Genomic DNA, 16,211 nt, shown 5'->3' on the forward strand with positions numbered 1-16,211 from the left:
TGGGCAACCACTACGACCCGACCACCGGCAAGTTCACCTGCTCCATACCGGGGATTTACTTCTTCACCTACCACGTCCTGATGCGCGGAGGGGACGGGACCAGCATGTGGGCCGACCTGTGCAAGAACAACCAGGTAAAAAAAACAACCAGGTAACACACAAACAACCAGGTAACACACACACAACCAGGTAACACACACACAACCAGGTAACACACACACAACCAGGTAACACACACACAACCAGGTAACACACAAACAACCAGGTAACACACACACAACCAGGTAACACACACACAACCAGGTAACACACAAACAACCAGGTAACACACACACAACCAGGTAACACACAAACAACCAGGTAACACACACACAACCAGGTAACACACAAACAACCAGGTAACACACAAACAACCAGGTAACACACACACAACCAGGTAACACACAAACAACCAGGTAACACACACACAACCAGGTAACACACAAACAACCAGGTAACACACACACAACCAGGTAACACACACACAACCAGGTAACATAAAAACAACCAGGTAACACACACAGCCGACCTACCTGTGCAAAAACAACCAGGTAACACAAAACTGCAAACACACTGACGTTCCTGCGCGCGCTTCTCACCTTTTACGCGCGAGTTGTTCACCTGTAGCCTCCTCATCCACACATCCAGCCTGATCACTGACTCATTCTATAATTAGGGGTACATTTCATGTCAACCAAAAAAGTGGAGAAATCAGTTTTCTTTTTTGATAAATCAGTTAGTTGTTATCATAATGTATACCCCCTAAATGTGCTAAATTCATAAATTGCCAAGCTTAAGCTCTAATGACTTTTTAAATATTTTATTTGATTGATTATTTTGTCCACTGTGTTACAGACAAATGTTGTGTCATATAAAACACACATTTGATAACACGTTTGTTTGAAAGGGTTTGAGTCTATTCACCAGAGGTTTTAAGGTTGTCTGTGTAACTGATTTGAAAATATGAATTTTGAGCTTCATAATGGACATTTTGTGGGATGCTATCAGGAAGGATGAATATTTTTAAAACTATAACTGTAGTCCTCTAGTGCTACTGACTACAGGACTACAGTTACAGTGTGTGTGTGTGTGTGTGTGTGTGTGTGTGTTGGCACCTAGCAGGGTGGATGAGAAGAGAAGGGATCATGCAGCCTGGTCTGGTCGTGGACCAGGTCCAGGTCAGACTGTGAAAGACCAGTTGGGTTGTTAGTTCTTGTGGCTCTTTGTCCATCAGAGAGAGATTGTCTCTCATTAACACAATGAACTGAGTTCTCTGAACTCTCAGGAGCCCGGGTGGGCATCTTGGTGCATGTAACATTGAGCATTTCATCTGGTTTCTCTGGAGCTATTTTACAAATTTCCACTAAATTACAACAATTTCTGCAAATTTCTCTGTGATCTCAACATTTCTCTATATTTTCCACCTCTCTCTCTCGCCCAATAATAATCACTGTGAACATTTTCTTTAAGGTAAAATAGAAATGCCATTATGTAAAAAAATATTCAAGTTGGTCCTGCATACGAGTAAAGAGGTCTTCATAAAGAATTAAAGGAGTTCTTATTCTAAAGAATAAGCTGCATCATATTTGATGATTGCAGCAAAATAAATACATACATAAATGCATGAATATACATTAAACACCTCGTGTTACTGTGGCATTCCCCAAAGTGTCCTGTCGGGTGTCATTTCAAGTGTTCCAGCTTGTTTTTTGGAATTTTGTTATGTAAATTCAATAAGGGGAATATGTGTGGTGAGCTGTTGAAATACCTCTACAAAGTATTCCAGATCATTCACTGTATGGTACAGTAGTGAATAAATAAATACAGAATAAATAAAGTAAAATCATTTATCTTTGAATATAGTGCAACAAGTAAAAAATAAAGAAATTAAATATTATTAATAATAATAAAGCCTGGGGATGTGCCTGCTGCCTCCTCTGTTCCATCCCAGTGTCCTGCTCTCTGGGCGTCTCCGTAGTGATCAGGCTGTCAGCAGCAGATCTAATCCGAGGGGGCAAACCAGTGTTGCAGCGTCGCTCCACCAAGCAGATCCCTCCTTGCCTGTCAAGCCTGCGACTATAATGCTGCTGCAGACGCAGCGAACACTGCCAACATGTCTGGGATTAAAGCAGCAGAGCTACACACCGTGACCAATCAGATGCTGCTGAAAGACATGTTTCAATTAGGACTATACTGCTACCGAAGCTTTGAAACATGGCCAGAGGGGACATTTCTGTGTAAATGATCAACACATGATGGGAGTACCCATTTTGCCATGATTTATGATCCATATTAACATCACTTATAAAATGTGACTTCACGTGATTTAATTGAAATAAGTCATCTCCATCTCACTGAGTACTTTTTGTCTTTTTTTTGGTCTAACAATCAATTTATCTTGTCACAATATGTTTTCAGCGATCAATCGATCAACCGCATTCTGTGTTGTTTTATAGAATTCATTTAAAAGGAAAAAAGTAAATCCCCCACCAGCATACCGTTTCCCAAAAGGATGCATTCAGACGGAGATATTTGCAGTAAGATTAATAACATCTGGACACATCTGCCCGTAATTCACTGCTGCATATGAAAAATTCTGTTCTGTAGGTGTCTCCGACACGGTGACACAGATTTAATTTGAAGCTATTTTTCTGAAGACGTAATAGTTTCCAAGCAAGTATAATAATAATACTACTACTACTACTACTACTACTACTACTAATAATAATAATAATAAAAGCTACTACTATCAGATCAGATTGATTCTGTTAAGTCGTGTTTCAGTAACCTCTTGGCATTATTTGCCGTCTGGACTGGACCACGAGAGCACCGGCTGCCAGACGAAGGTGGAGCTGATTCTGTCCATAGACGTGTGGAGACGGTTTGTGTCCTGTCCTCTGTGTCTTGTCCTCTGTCTGGCTCCATCAGGTTAAAGATGCCATCTGATGCTCCTGGTCTACCGCTGCACTTTTTTAAAACCAAAAAATACAGACAAATACAGACAAAAACAATTAAGATGCATCATGTTCTTATTTCGGGTCTGTGGAATATAATAATAAAATTATATTCCAATCATATAAATTATAAAAAAGAAAAAATTGGACAGAGGCGATTCTGCTGCATGAGTACTTGCTAATTGCACATTAGACTCATAATAACTAAAAAATAAATGTTATGCAGTACTTCTACTTGTAATTGTTTTACGTTGTGGCACTAAAGTAGCCTAAATGATCGAAATAATTCTTCCACCACACATTATTAAATAAAAACAAGAAGCTGTTAAAAAAATGGGTCATATTTTGAGACGACAGTGCATTTGCTCACACCGCTGTAAAAAAGTCATGGTTAACCAGGTGATTCATGATATCTATCTATCTGCTGCGATGATAGAAGATAAAGTAAAGTAGGGGGGGAGGGGACCAGGAATTCTGATTAAGAGCTACTGCCTATAAATCCAGATGTTTGCTCCTGACAGCTGTCAAAAACACCACACCATGCTCTGTCACAACACTTACTATCCAGTGTTGTGAGTGAGTGAGAATATGTAAAAAGAGTCATTTCAGTTGATTTAAATGTGTGTACTCTGCACGTGAACCACATCTGTAAACAGCTGCTGTTTGTTCAAAACCTCCCAGAGCTTCCTGCTCCTGATCCACACTGACATCCTCTCTGTTTGGATATTAGAGAAAATACCGTAGGGCGCTATACAAAATTTTACTGGATACCGTATTAAAATCTAAATTGCTTGAAGAATTGAAATGCGGGCCTAAACTGTGCCCTGCAGCATAAAGAAGAAGAAAGTTAGTCAAAAATAGAATTGAAATAAATACTGGATTATAAAACTCGTCAACACCTGCAGCTCACCGCTGAATGACAGAGAGCGTCTGGGATGTGGAGACACATGAGCAGTAACCTGGATAATATCCAAATTGTAATCAGTAATAATCAATAATCTGCTTATCTTCCATATCAGATCCTGATTAAAAGCAGGATAACAAAGGTGTTCATATAAACGTCTGATGTAGGTGACATGACACAGAACCAGGGGTTGAGTGAAGTTAATAATAATAAAATATGATAAAATGATTCTAATTGTCCTAAACATATTGTGATGAAAAGACCATTCCCTGCAGGGTGAACAGTGGACGTCTCATCAAGGACACCAACGTGTCCACTCGGCCCCTGCGAACGACGCTAAAATGCTTTTCTGACTTTTCAGCGGTGCTGAAATCCGTTCTAATGTAAAACAGAAATGATAAAGCATAAACATCTTCATGCCACGTTATCATGAACGTGACGCCTACTTTATGAACTGTAAGGAGACCAGACGTCCACTGGAGCACATAGACAAATCATTTAACAAGATTATTGATTCGTTCAGCTTTATTCAACACTCTCATTCTATTTAAATGGCTGTCAGAACTATTACAAATAACAATAATTTGATGATTAATAATGTAAGTAAGGTGATGGTTAAAAGAAACCAACCCTGACTGTTGGTAGGAGACAGGATATGGACAGTGTCTGTCCTCCCTACTGGCTGTCTAACACAAACATACTATCTGTATCTGGATTCTTATTCATATTCACATTTGTATGGAAGTGGAAGTTTAGTCTGCTTCATTTTCTATGTTTTCTACTGCATGTATATTCCTCCTTGATATAAAATAACTTCATATTAATATAAGTATACTTAATAAGTTAATAAAACTAATTTAACCATGTACGTAATATGAAAACATTTACACAATAAAGCATGATTTGTAGTTGAATCCCACATTCAGAAAAAGTGACGTGTAATGGAAAGAGAACAGGAGGTTTTTTAATAGTGGAAAACATTATTTTTGTGTGTATATGAAGGGAGGAGGCCCACAATGTAAAGTTGGTCTGAAGTGTCCGTGATAAGAAATGAAAATTAACAAACAACTGGCCACAACAGCTAAATGGGAGAAACCAAATAATCGAATGCAATAAAAGGACATAAATATTAAAAATAGGGGGCAAAAATGTGGATGGTGTTTGTATCTGTTATCGTATCATTGTCTATTCATATCCAAGTAATGGATGTATTATTTACATCCCTTTCCTCCTGACTGACATCCGTCATCATTCACACGGCCGTTACCGACCGGACGGGAAAAAGTAAATGGTGGTTTAGCAGCAGCAGCAGAATCTGATGCTGACTGACCTCGTGTGCTTTTTGATCCGGACCTCCGTCAAACATGTTTTTATTTTAAATGGTCTAAAAAGTCACTTTTTCACATTTTTTTTTTGTGTGTGTTTTTCTGCTCATTTATGACCGGATGCTCAAGGACCTCTTGTGGTTGCAGCGATTCACACTTTTTGAGACCATATTTTATTGATTGTTTTATTGATTGATCATTGACTGCTGAGTCCTCACTGCTTCAGTTTGGACTCATTAATCAAACGGCGGCTCGAGACAAACGGCGTCCCGTCGTCCCCAGGAACAATAATGTGTCCTGTTGTTTAGCAAAGAGCGGCTGATTACAACGTCTTCTCATGTTGCCGGGAGGATGGCTAATTAGCTGTTAGCAGCCGCTGGGTAGTATCGCTGCTTGTTTCTTTTTGGGTGATTTTTTTGGTCATTTTGCTAATTTAATGGTCTGCCTACGAAGAATGAGAGCCAGCTCAGCCACTGCTCAGCAGGCAGACGGAGACAGCAGGAAAGAAGAGCATAATCTCAAACTTTAAAAATTAAAAAGAAGAATTAAAAAAAAAAAAAAAAAACGTTTTAGAATTATGGGTAGAATGTGTTAAACAGAAGAATATGGTGTGTTGGGACTATTTGTACTGTTACCATGGTGGTTAGTAACAGGCTGCTGACAGAGCTTCACATGTTCACCAGTGTTATCCTGTAATGGGTTTGTGTATAAAATATGATAATACAGTTTGTATCTAAGGCTGTACCCAATAGCTCCAAGCTTCATTCATAATGTTGACATTCAAAATCAACATTTGAATGCTGCGCAGCTTTTGCATTTAGGGCGTCGTCACCTCCACTTTAGCTAGTTAAACAGCACATAATCTGGACACAGAGTAAAGCCCCAGACACACCAGGAACGTCAGGAGCGCGTGGCGGCTGCGTGGCGTGGTAGCTGCGTGATTCACGCGTCGGGTGTTCACACCAGCTGCATTTCAGCTGTGTGTCTGCTGCATTTCTGCTGCTGCAGCTGCTGCTGTCAGCCCTTTCTTTCTACATAGAGTTTGCCTTTTAATGGCCATTTCATTTCATTATAAATATAATTTATATTTATTTTAGACTGAGAAAGGTTAAGAAACGTGTGGTAATTTGTAAGTAATAGTAATAATCGACAAAACTCTGTACTTTATTCATTCAAGGAGCTCTCCAAGTCACTGCATGTTCTAGAACACTGTCCGGCACATATTCAGAATAAAAGCCTTGTGTTAACAAATGAAGGTATTCTGTCCATAGAAAAAATGCCTGATGGCTTTTATTTTGAAATGAAAGCAGGAAGTGTTTATTTTAAAAATAAGTCTTTACTTTTATTTCATCTCTGTAACATATTCTACAGATAGACATCGAAACTGTGGGGATGTAGCTGATATGATGTCAATATACAGTCAATAGATCACTTTCACTGTCTGTTGCTGCTGTGAGACGCGCGTGGCATGCATCAAAAATAGGCGAGACCTCTATTCTCTAGAAGAGACGCAGCTGAGACGCGCGTCTCACGCGGGCAGTGTGGCTGCTCTAACCTGTTAACACGGACGCCAGAATAAAAAACAACAGGTAACGCAGCCGCCACGCGCTCCTGACCTTCCTGTTGTGTCTGAGGCTTAAGGCACAAGGAGCAAAGGGGTTGTATTTAGTCTCTTAATTAATAACAGGTGTGTTTTTGGCGTAACAGGTAAGCCCCCAGGAAGATCACCGGTCGTTGATCCCGACTTTCGTAGTGGCCAAACGGCGGTACAACAACGTCCGTGTCCGTCACGTTATGCCATTGGGCCCAAAAATACTTTTTCCCATAGACTTACATTGGGAAAGAGACGTCTGTATGTCTTAGTGAATAATTTAATTTTTTGGTAAATCAACTCCCCAGTATGAACACTCTAATAGTCCTTTTTTAAATCATTAGGTCCTAAAAGTTGTAAAATGCACTAATAGCTGAATCCAGAGTTATTTTCCTTCCTCCTTTCATGTGAATGAGACCCAGACCGTGACAACCAAGTCATGTGACTGAGCGGACGCTACTGCCCCTGTCCGATGGGCCCAATGGATACGCAAATACTTTTCCAGACAAAAGTTGAGCCATTTTGGCTTCTGAGCAACTTTCATAGGAATGAACGGGAGCCACCGACGCTGTACCCAGTTATCTTAATACATTCGTGCGATAACCTATGTAACCAGTGCAGGCAGCACGGGGGGCAAAATTCGTCATATGATAATAAGCTCGAGGCTAAATATGATAAACATGTATTAATAAATAATGAAAATGGTATTTGCTTTCCAATGCAACCCGCGGGGGGCTCGGACCGGGTGAGGGGAATCCTCCGGAGATGCTGTGGGAGAGGCGGTGCGTAACGCGCAGAGACATCAGCCTCAAAACGCCACCATTGAGGGGGGAGATGGCCCGTAAACTTTGAAGTAGCCTACGTTTACACTCGCACACACAGAGGGATGATGGGAGGAGACGCAACAGAGGCGTGTGACCACCGTGATCTCTCTGGTCACGGTGGTCACGCCAGCGACCGGAGGAGTGCTGAGAGCGCTGCAGGTTGAGCAACACAGAATCCATGAGAGCCTTACTTCATTATATTCCATTATATTCTCAATCGTCACCTGCCGCCTGAATTTAGTGTTTTCCTGAACATAAATAAAAACATTGTTCTAGAGCCGACACTGTATTTAACTGAGGAGGAGTAGCTGCGTCGTATGCGCGTTGTGATCCTGCCTGTAGATTCATCTTACTATCTGAATAATGAGCCCTTTAAATAGCAGGAACATACTGGACCATATAGACCAGGTTTCTGTTTGTCAATGGAGCAATCGCTTTCTGCTGCCTGAAGATAACAATACACCAACAAAGCACCCGACCACACCTCATCTTAAGACCAACACATCCATGGGCACAGAGATGGGCTCAAGTACATTTGCTACTTACACAACGTGGGCGCTGGGCGGGAAAATGACAACTATGTCGGTGAGGGCCCTAACTCATTTAATCCAATGAGCCACTTTATTCTAATTGAGGAATTTGTTTTGCGTTTTATGGGGGGGTTTAGGGAAAGTCATCATAACATGACAACATTCAAAGTTTCATTTGAAAACCTCAGTAGAAGCTTTGAATGTAAAAAAAAATCGACATCCGGTACAGCCCTAGTTAGTACCGTGTGTGCGGGAAGACGTCAATCTTGTTGTTTGAACTTTTATTTGAATGACTGAGGAAAAATCTTTAGCACCAAGGAGAGTGCTGATGCTATTTTTTAACTGTTATGTGCTATTGCAACAGGCTGGTAATGGAGCTTCAAATGTACACCAGCATCATCCTGCAATGAGTTTGTGTGTATAAAACATGGTAATATGGTTTGCATTTGTTAGTACAGCTTCATGCTTTGTGTGTGGTTTATAGCAGTCAGTTTAGTTTCAGATTTAACCATAGAAAATGTACTACATAACATCAGTCAGTTATTTGTTAAAGGTGAAATGTGTCAAAATACCATTTTAGATTAAATAATGTGGTGCTGCAGAGATGTTCTGGCCTTCATATCATATTCTGCAGACTTAAGGAAACATCTTTGTTTGGTACAGATCCCCACAAAAATCACAACATGATCTTTTAGATAGGTTTTTCAATAAAAATGAGAAATTAAAATGATTATTCCCTCTGATATTGCAAATCATATCGCAATTGCAATATCAGTAAAAAATAAACACAATTATTTGAAACAATTTAACACACAATTATAGATATATTTTTTCAGAATTGTTCAAGCGTAGTCTGTGTTTATGTACAGCACAAACATGAAAGTCTGCCTTCTGAATAAAAACTTGAGATGAAACACCTCGGTGCCCAGCAGCCGCAGCATGTTGTTATAAACCAAACCGCTGGTAAAAATCATTGTAGATTTAACTCGCGAGTGGTACTCCAGGAAAAAATAACTAAGGGGGGGGGAACCTGGTCAAGAACAGGCTTTCAGGATTTCAAACGTCTTTCTGAGAGAGATGGATTACCAAACATGAAAGTAGCAGGATGATGCGGTAAAATTGGGTTTACTCAGATTTTAATCAGATTAATCAAAATTTAAGTCAGATCCAAGTCAGTGATATTTAGTTTCTTTAGGGCAGATTTCAAACCCTGTATACAGTAGTATCACTATATCCCTATAATACTCAGGGACATGTGATGCAATGACATCACTACTTCTTTAACTTTAACCTGTGGTGTGTTTACAGTCTTTATGTGTAGACCACCACAGAGCAAAGCACCGCGATCATCCGCAGCCATTAGGCTAAATGCATGTTACTGCATGTTTTTTTTAGCTCTGGTTGTTGCTGCTGAACAGCTGCCACCGTCATCTGGTCCTAATTAAACCAGGTGGGATGCAGGCCTAAAGAAAGACATATTATGTTTATGTTTTTGTAACCCAACTGTCTAACTAGCTCCTGCTAGAGAAGTCCAGATATCCTTAAGAAATTATCTTTAAACTTATGTCGGTACTTAATGTTCATGTTTGCCAGCATGAGGAAACTGAATGTTTCATATAATGGTATCAATTCTCCACCACTGGCATATCCATTTCATTATATCGTGGGATATGTGTGTGTATGTGTATGTGTGTGTTTGTGTGTGTGTGCGTGTGTGTGTGTGTGTGTGTGTGTGTGTGTGTGCATGAGGGTGTGTTTTTCTAAGATGCTGCTCTGTTGTTTCGTGTCTTCTGAAGGTTGTGGAGGGTGACCTTGTGCTGTTTAATGTTCATATTTTTATGTTTTGCGTTGATGGTTTGGAGCATGTGATGAGGGTCAAATTTTCGTGTGAACGGACAATAAAGTCTTACCTTATCTTATCTTATCTTATCTCATATTCACTTGGCAAATGCTTTTGTCCAAAGTCACTTACAATAAGCGCAAACTTGATTGAACAAGAGCTGGATATCATCAAATGTTAAAAGTAACCCTCCTAAATAAACAGCTGTGTTCAGAGAGCTACTGTTCATTGGTTAGTGCGGGGTGAGGAGACACAGTCTGAAATAGGCCTGTTGCAATTATTACATATTTGCCTGATCACGATTCTTTGAGCTGACTGTGACCATTTGGCATAAGCGTTGGATTGGCTGAGCCAAACTCAGAGAAGCAGCTTGTCACTAAAAGAAGAATAGCTGTTCCACCTTAAGTGAGCCTCGGCCCAATTTAGGGCTGGCTATCGTTTAAAAAACTATGATGCCAGTAACGATACCAGTACCCTTAAAGTGATACCGATACCAGTACCCTTAAAGTGATACTGATACCAGTACCCTTAAAGTGATACCGATACCAGTACCCTTAAAGTGATACCGATACCAGTACCGATACCAGTACCCTTAAAGTGATACCGATACCAGAACCCTTAAAGTGATACCGATACCAGTACCCTTAAAGCGATACCGATACCAGTACCCTTAAAGCGATACCGATACCAGTACCGATACCAGTACCCTTAAAGTGATACAGATACCAGTACCGATACCAGTACCCTTAAAGTGATACTGATACCAGTACCCTTAAAGTGATACCGATACCAGTACCGATACCAGTACCCTTAAAGTGATACCAATGCCAGTACCAATACCAGTACCCTTAAAGTGATACCAATGCCAGAACCCTTAAAGTGATACCGATACCAGTACCGGTACCAGAATCCTTAAAGTAATACCGATGCCAGTACCGATACTAGCACCCTTAAAGTGATACCAATACCAGTACCCTTAAAGCTATACTGATACCATTACCGATACCAGAACCCTTAAAGTGATACCGATGCCAGTGCCCTTATTGTGATACCGATACCAGTACCCTTAAATTGATACCCATACCAGTGCTGATACCAGTACTGTTAAAGTGATACCCATACCAGTACCGGTTCCAGTACCGATACCAGAACCCTTAAAGTGATACCGATACCAGTACCCTTAAAGTGATACCGATGCCAGTACCGATACCAGAACCCTTAAAGTGATACCGATATCAGTGCCGATACCACTACCCTTAAAGTGGTATACCGATACCAGTACCGATATCAGTACCGATGCCAGTACCCTTAAAGTGATACCAATGCCAGTACCCTTAAAGTGATACCGATACCAATAGAGTACTTCATTTGATAAGTATGATGTGAATGGAAGCTGTGTGTGTCCCACTGGCTCACGGAGCTGTTCATTCCCTCCTCTCCAGGCTGTTCCACTCTAACCATTCATTCCAAAAAAGAAACAAGCTGTGTTATAGTTTAATTAAGGCTGTAGGCTACCGATGTCTTTTTTTTTCTTCATTTTTCTACATTCGAAGCATACATTGAGGTTTTCAGGAGGAGCTTTGAATGTCTGTCGTCATATTTTATGTCATCACACAAAAAAAACGTAACATCCGGGAACAAAATTCTCAATTTGAATTTAAGTGATTCATTTGATGAAATGAGCAAGTCATTTTTAATTGAATCAACTTTCTTTATGGATATAACTCGTACCTTTCTTTGATTGCTGCTCGACCGCCCCGGTGCATGCCTCCCTGGGTCTGCAGCGAGGGAGAGAAAACACTTTCTGACTGCAGTGAAAATGTTGTTTTTTACGGCTAAACACCAACAAATTTTGATTGAAGGAGAATATTTTGTTAGATAAAAACATGTTGTGGATTTTGGAAATGATTACATCTTTCTTTTTTCTATAACTTTACAATGCTCTGGAGTTATTGGAAATGTTTTGATCACACAAGTCTGAAACATTCCTACATAGCTGCTATGCACAATACAGAGGATGTTCAGGGGAGATAGCAGGTCAACACTAGATGTCACATAAAAGTGGTGAACATCATCTGAACGCTGAGAACCTGAAGAATAATTTGAGATACAGCTCAGCACTGTGTGTCAAGTTGTTCTATTCATCAATCAGAAATAAAAATGTATTACTAAATTAATTAATTTATTAAAATGGATTGTGAAAGTGTATGATGGTCATCCCCATGCTCTATATAAGTTGTTCCAGCAATTTTTGGGTCGGTACTATTTGTTACACAGATTTGGTGCTAAATTTAACCATTTTTTACCACTGGAGAATTGATAAAAATTATCAATAATCCCTCTAAATTACCACATTAAGACACCAAGACCTCGAGGAACACCATAGAAAAAGCCATGCTGTGATTTGGTTTAAAAACTTAACACTAAACTTAACAGAACGACTTGGTTAGGTTTAGACAACAGAACCACTTGGTTAGGTTTAGACAACAGAGAGACTTGGTTAGGTTTAGACAACAGAACGACTTGGTTAGGTTTAGAAAACAGAACCACTTGGTTAGGTTTAGACAACAGAGAGACTTGGTTAGGTTTAGAAAACAGAACCACTTGGTTAGGTTTAGACAACAGAACCACTTGGTTAGGTTTAGACAACAGTACGACTCGGTTAGGTTTAGACAACCGAACGACTTAGTTAGGTTTAGACAACAGCACAACTTGGTTAGGTTTAGGAAAAGATGGTGGTTTGGATTAAATAACCAGATGTGGCGTCACTGGAGTACGGATGTTACGTGACAAATAAATCAGTGTTGACTTCTGGTTTCACACGGGAAATGAACGCGGGTCTCCTGGGAGAGAGTCTGGTGATTTTGACCCACCCATCCACCCCAACCTCCTCCGTACGGAGTGTTTGATGCTCTTTACAATTCCTGGTTCGCGATCACGTGGATTACATACAAATTGATTTTGTTGTATATATATACAAATTACAGTGCAGCACTTTCCATAGGTATAGCTACGATTGGTGTATGAGAACAGCCTGAACACAACAAACAGCACTGTCCATTATTCTGACACAACAGCTAAGCAATAGTCATGTGTATCTCGGCCATTACAGCTGATGTGTTTGTGTTAACGGAGATCAATGAGCACAAAAAAAGAGAAGAAAACATGATTCGACAATCAGCCGATGATAGGCAAGACAATGTAAGTTCTTAGTCGGGACGCCTCTAAATGCATGTATTCATTATTTTGGTATTTTGTATTTTGCCTCCATTGATAGTGACAGTAGGGATACAGACAGGAGACACAGGGAGGTAGAGGGGTATGAGCGGTATGAAGGGTATGACATACAGTAATGGTCCCCAGACACAAACTGGATGTTGCTGTGTCTTAAACACGAGGTCATCTGGAAACTCCCAAGAATGAATTCTGATATCTATATTGATCACTTGACATTTCCTCCAGCATCACCATCATGTCAAATCCCTGTATTTCTTCTTCTTCAGTCTATCGGACAGATTGGGAGACATTTACTGAGCCCGTTCTAGCTCCTCAGAGGAAAAACATTTTCATCTTTTGGCCTTCCCTCTTGTAACACCTTCAGGACAAAACTGTCAGTGTGTTGATCACCTTGTCCACTCCAGCCGAGTGCTTATCAATGTCTGGTACCGATACGAGTACTTCTCTGTGCCAGAAGACTCTCGTTAACAGCCAGCCGGAGGGTGTGAGCGACACACGGCAGGCTGGGGAGTCCCACATACAAGGCAGTGCACCGCGACCGGCTCTAGGTCGGCTTGGAAAGGCTCGGGGCGAAGGTGGCTCGCGGCCGCAGCTTTACAGCGCTCCCCACCCAGACCTCGCCACACCGTGGACAAAGGGCTCGCTGCGCCCTCTCTCCCCGCCGGGTGCAACTGGTGCGACTGTCGACCAGGGCGGAGTGTTTTCAGTGCGCCCCAACCGCGTCGCACGCCAGATAGGGGCTCGGCCCACGTAAAAGGCGCCAGGGGTCTGCGGCATTGTCGGCAACCCACCCGACCCGTGTTGAACCACGGACCAAGGAGTCTAACGCACGCGCAAGTCAGGTGGTGCAAGCAAAACCCTGTGGCACAATGAAAGTGAGGGCTGGCGCGCGCCGGCTGAGGTGGGATCCTGGCTCAGCGGGATCAGGCGCACATGAGCACAGTATCGGACCCGATACCCGATACTGGCATCCCTAGTGTTCAGCCATATACTGTACTACTGTCAATCAGCTCAACTCTAGTCAAGTCTATGTAGTTACGTGCATCCAACTGTCGGATGGCTGAAAGAGTCCGGTATAGACGGGGGATGGAGGGTTCAGCTTCTCATGGCCGTTAGCAGGGCTGCAGACTGTTTGCGGTTTTGACATGTTTACACAATGTGTATGATTTGTGCATGATTGTGTGCACATGTGTCTGTATGTGTTCATTCCCTGCAGGTGCGTGCCAGTGCCATAGCCCAGGATGCAGACCAGAACTATGACTATGCCAGCAACAGCGCCGTGCTGCATCTGGAGCCAGGAGATGAGGTCTACATCAAACTAGACGGAGGCAAAGCTCACGGAGGAAACAACAACAAGTACAGCACCTTCTCTGGATTCATCATCTACGCTGACTAAACAACAACAACACACCGGTGCCCTCACGGCCCAGTCCTTCTACCTAATCCTCCCTCTACCAATAAGATGCTCAGACTTTTAAACATTATCAATCAGCCTTCATAACCTGCATACTATTTTATTTTTTTTACATTCTGCCAACATCACTGTCCGAAGCGCAAGTGACTTTGGACAATAGCATCGACGAAATGGTTGAATTGTCAAAGTGTGGGATCAAACCATATCCCATTACATCCCACTCAAACTGACAGCTGATGTTTGTGTTAATGTAGTCCTGTCATGGAGCCTACATAAAGATAGGACATTAAGAGGTGATAGGTAATCACTCTTGAATCTGATTGGACCACGAGCTGCCTGTCAACCAATCAGGCCGTCTGTCTAGAAGAAAGTGAAAACCAGATAGAAATGCAGCAGCTTAGTGGGTAGTTGTAAAAACTGAATACCTAGTATAATAAACTATATTCCTGGTAATAATTCATAAGAAAGCCCTCAGTCAGTGTGCGTGTGTTTTCTTTCTTTTTTTTTCTGATAATCATGCTGTGAAGATAATAAGGGAAAAGCTGGTAACACTTGAAGTGCATTGTGATATAGTAGCAGCAGATTATGATTTCCATTATAAACATAATTACCTCTTTTATAGAATAGAATCATAAATAAAATAATTATTTTTAATGACGTAATGAAATTACACTACTTTTTTACACAATGTTCTGACTTTAATATTAATAATTATCTAATAATGAGGTGATTCCTCCTCATCGGTTTGTAGCACATCTTCCAATTACGTGTTATTCAAATGCTTTCAGGAATATTTCTGAACATATAAGGATTTTACATATTTGACAAGTCTTTTCCTCAAGCCTAATTTACCCATGTGATCAATGGGTAGGGGTTAGGGTTGGGTTAGGGGTTAGCGACCCGACCCCGGATAAGCGGTTGAAGATGAGTGAGTAATTTACCCATGAGGTGTCCAGAATAGAGAAGAACACTTACCCACATAAGCTATAAAACCTGGCATGGAAATATTGATTATGTCAAGCTTCAAAGAGGGAGAATGTTTGGTAAAGTAAATCTGAAAACATGATTGTAACAGAGTTTTTTCTGATGTCTGCTGGGTGGCGTTCAGGGGAACAAGATGGGAAGTGAGGGCGGCCATGTTGAAGTTCCTTGTGAAAGTTTGGCACCTCTAGTAGCTCTATGGAGCAGTTCCTTTCTATTAGTGGTTCCCTGTTTTCTTATCCTGTCTACGTGCACAAGGACGCACAGAAATGCACATGTGCATGCTATTCCATGGATCTACTGGTAGTGGTAGCACGCCAAGATATGCTGCAATGTGTCAGGGAAGGTAGGCAGGGAAGAAGACGACTCCATGACAAACATGGATGCAAGCAATGTTGGATTTAAAATGTTTTATATGGAAGGCAGAAATGCACTCAACACGTTTGTTAGACTTTAAGGATACGCAGTGTAACACCGAATGTAAAGACAGTGTTTAAAAGAAAACTCCACAAAGCAACTATAAATGTGCATTCACACAACGGCAGGAGTTTGTCCCATGTTGGAAAAATGCA

General features: G+C 41.1%; 1 protein-coding gene across 1 annotated transcript in view; it reads left to right on the forward strand.

The window, feature by feature from the left end:
* The window catches only part of c1ql3a (complement component 1, q subcomponent-like 3a), a 16,220-nt gene extending 905 nt beyond the window's left edge, over nucleotides 1-15,315 (forward strand). Inside the window, exons 1-2 of the mRNA XM_037756296.1 lie at nucleotides 1-134; nucleotides 14,461-15,315. The exon at nucleotides 1-134 is cut by the window's left edge and continues 905 nt beyond it. Coding sequence (XP_037612224.1) covers nucleotides 1-134; nucleotides 14,461-14,640 — 314 coding nt within the window. The 3' untranslated portion in view covers nucleotides 14,641-15,315. The remainder of the gene's footprint in view (nucleotides 135-14,460) is intronic.
* The last annotated feature ends 896 nt before the right edge of the window (nucleotides 15,316-16,211 follow it).

The sequence above is a fragment of the Sebastes umbrosus genome, chromosome 21 (assembly GCF_015220745.1).
Source record: "Sebastes umbrosus isolate fSebUmb1 chromosome 21, fSebUmb1.pri, whole genome shotgun sequence".
NCBI lineage: Eukaryota > Metazoa > Chordata > Actinopteri > Perciformes > Sebastidae > Sebastes > Sebastes umbrosus.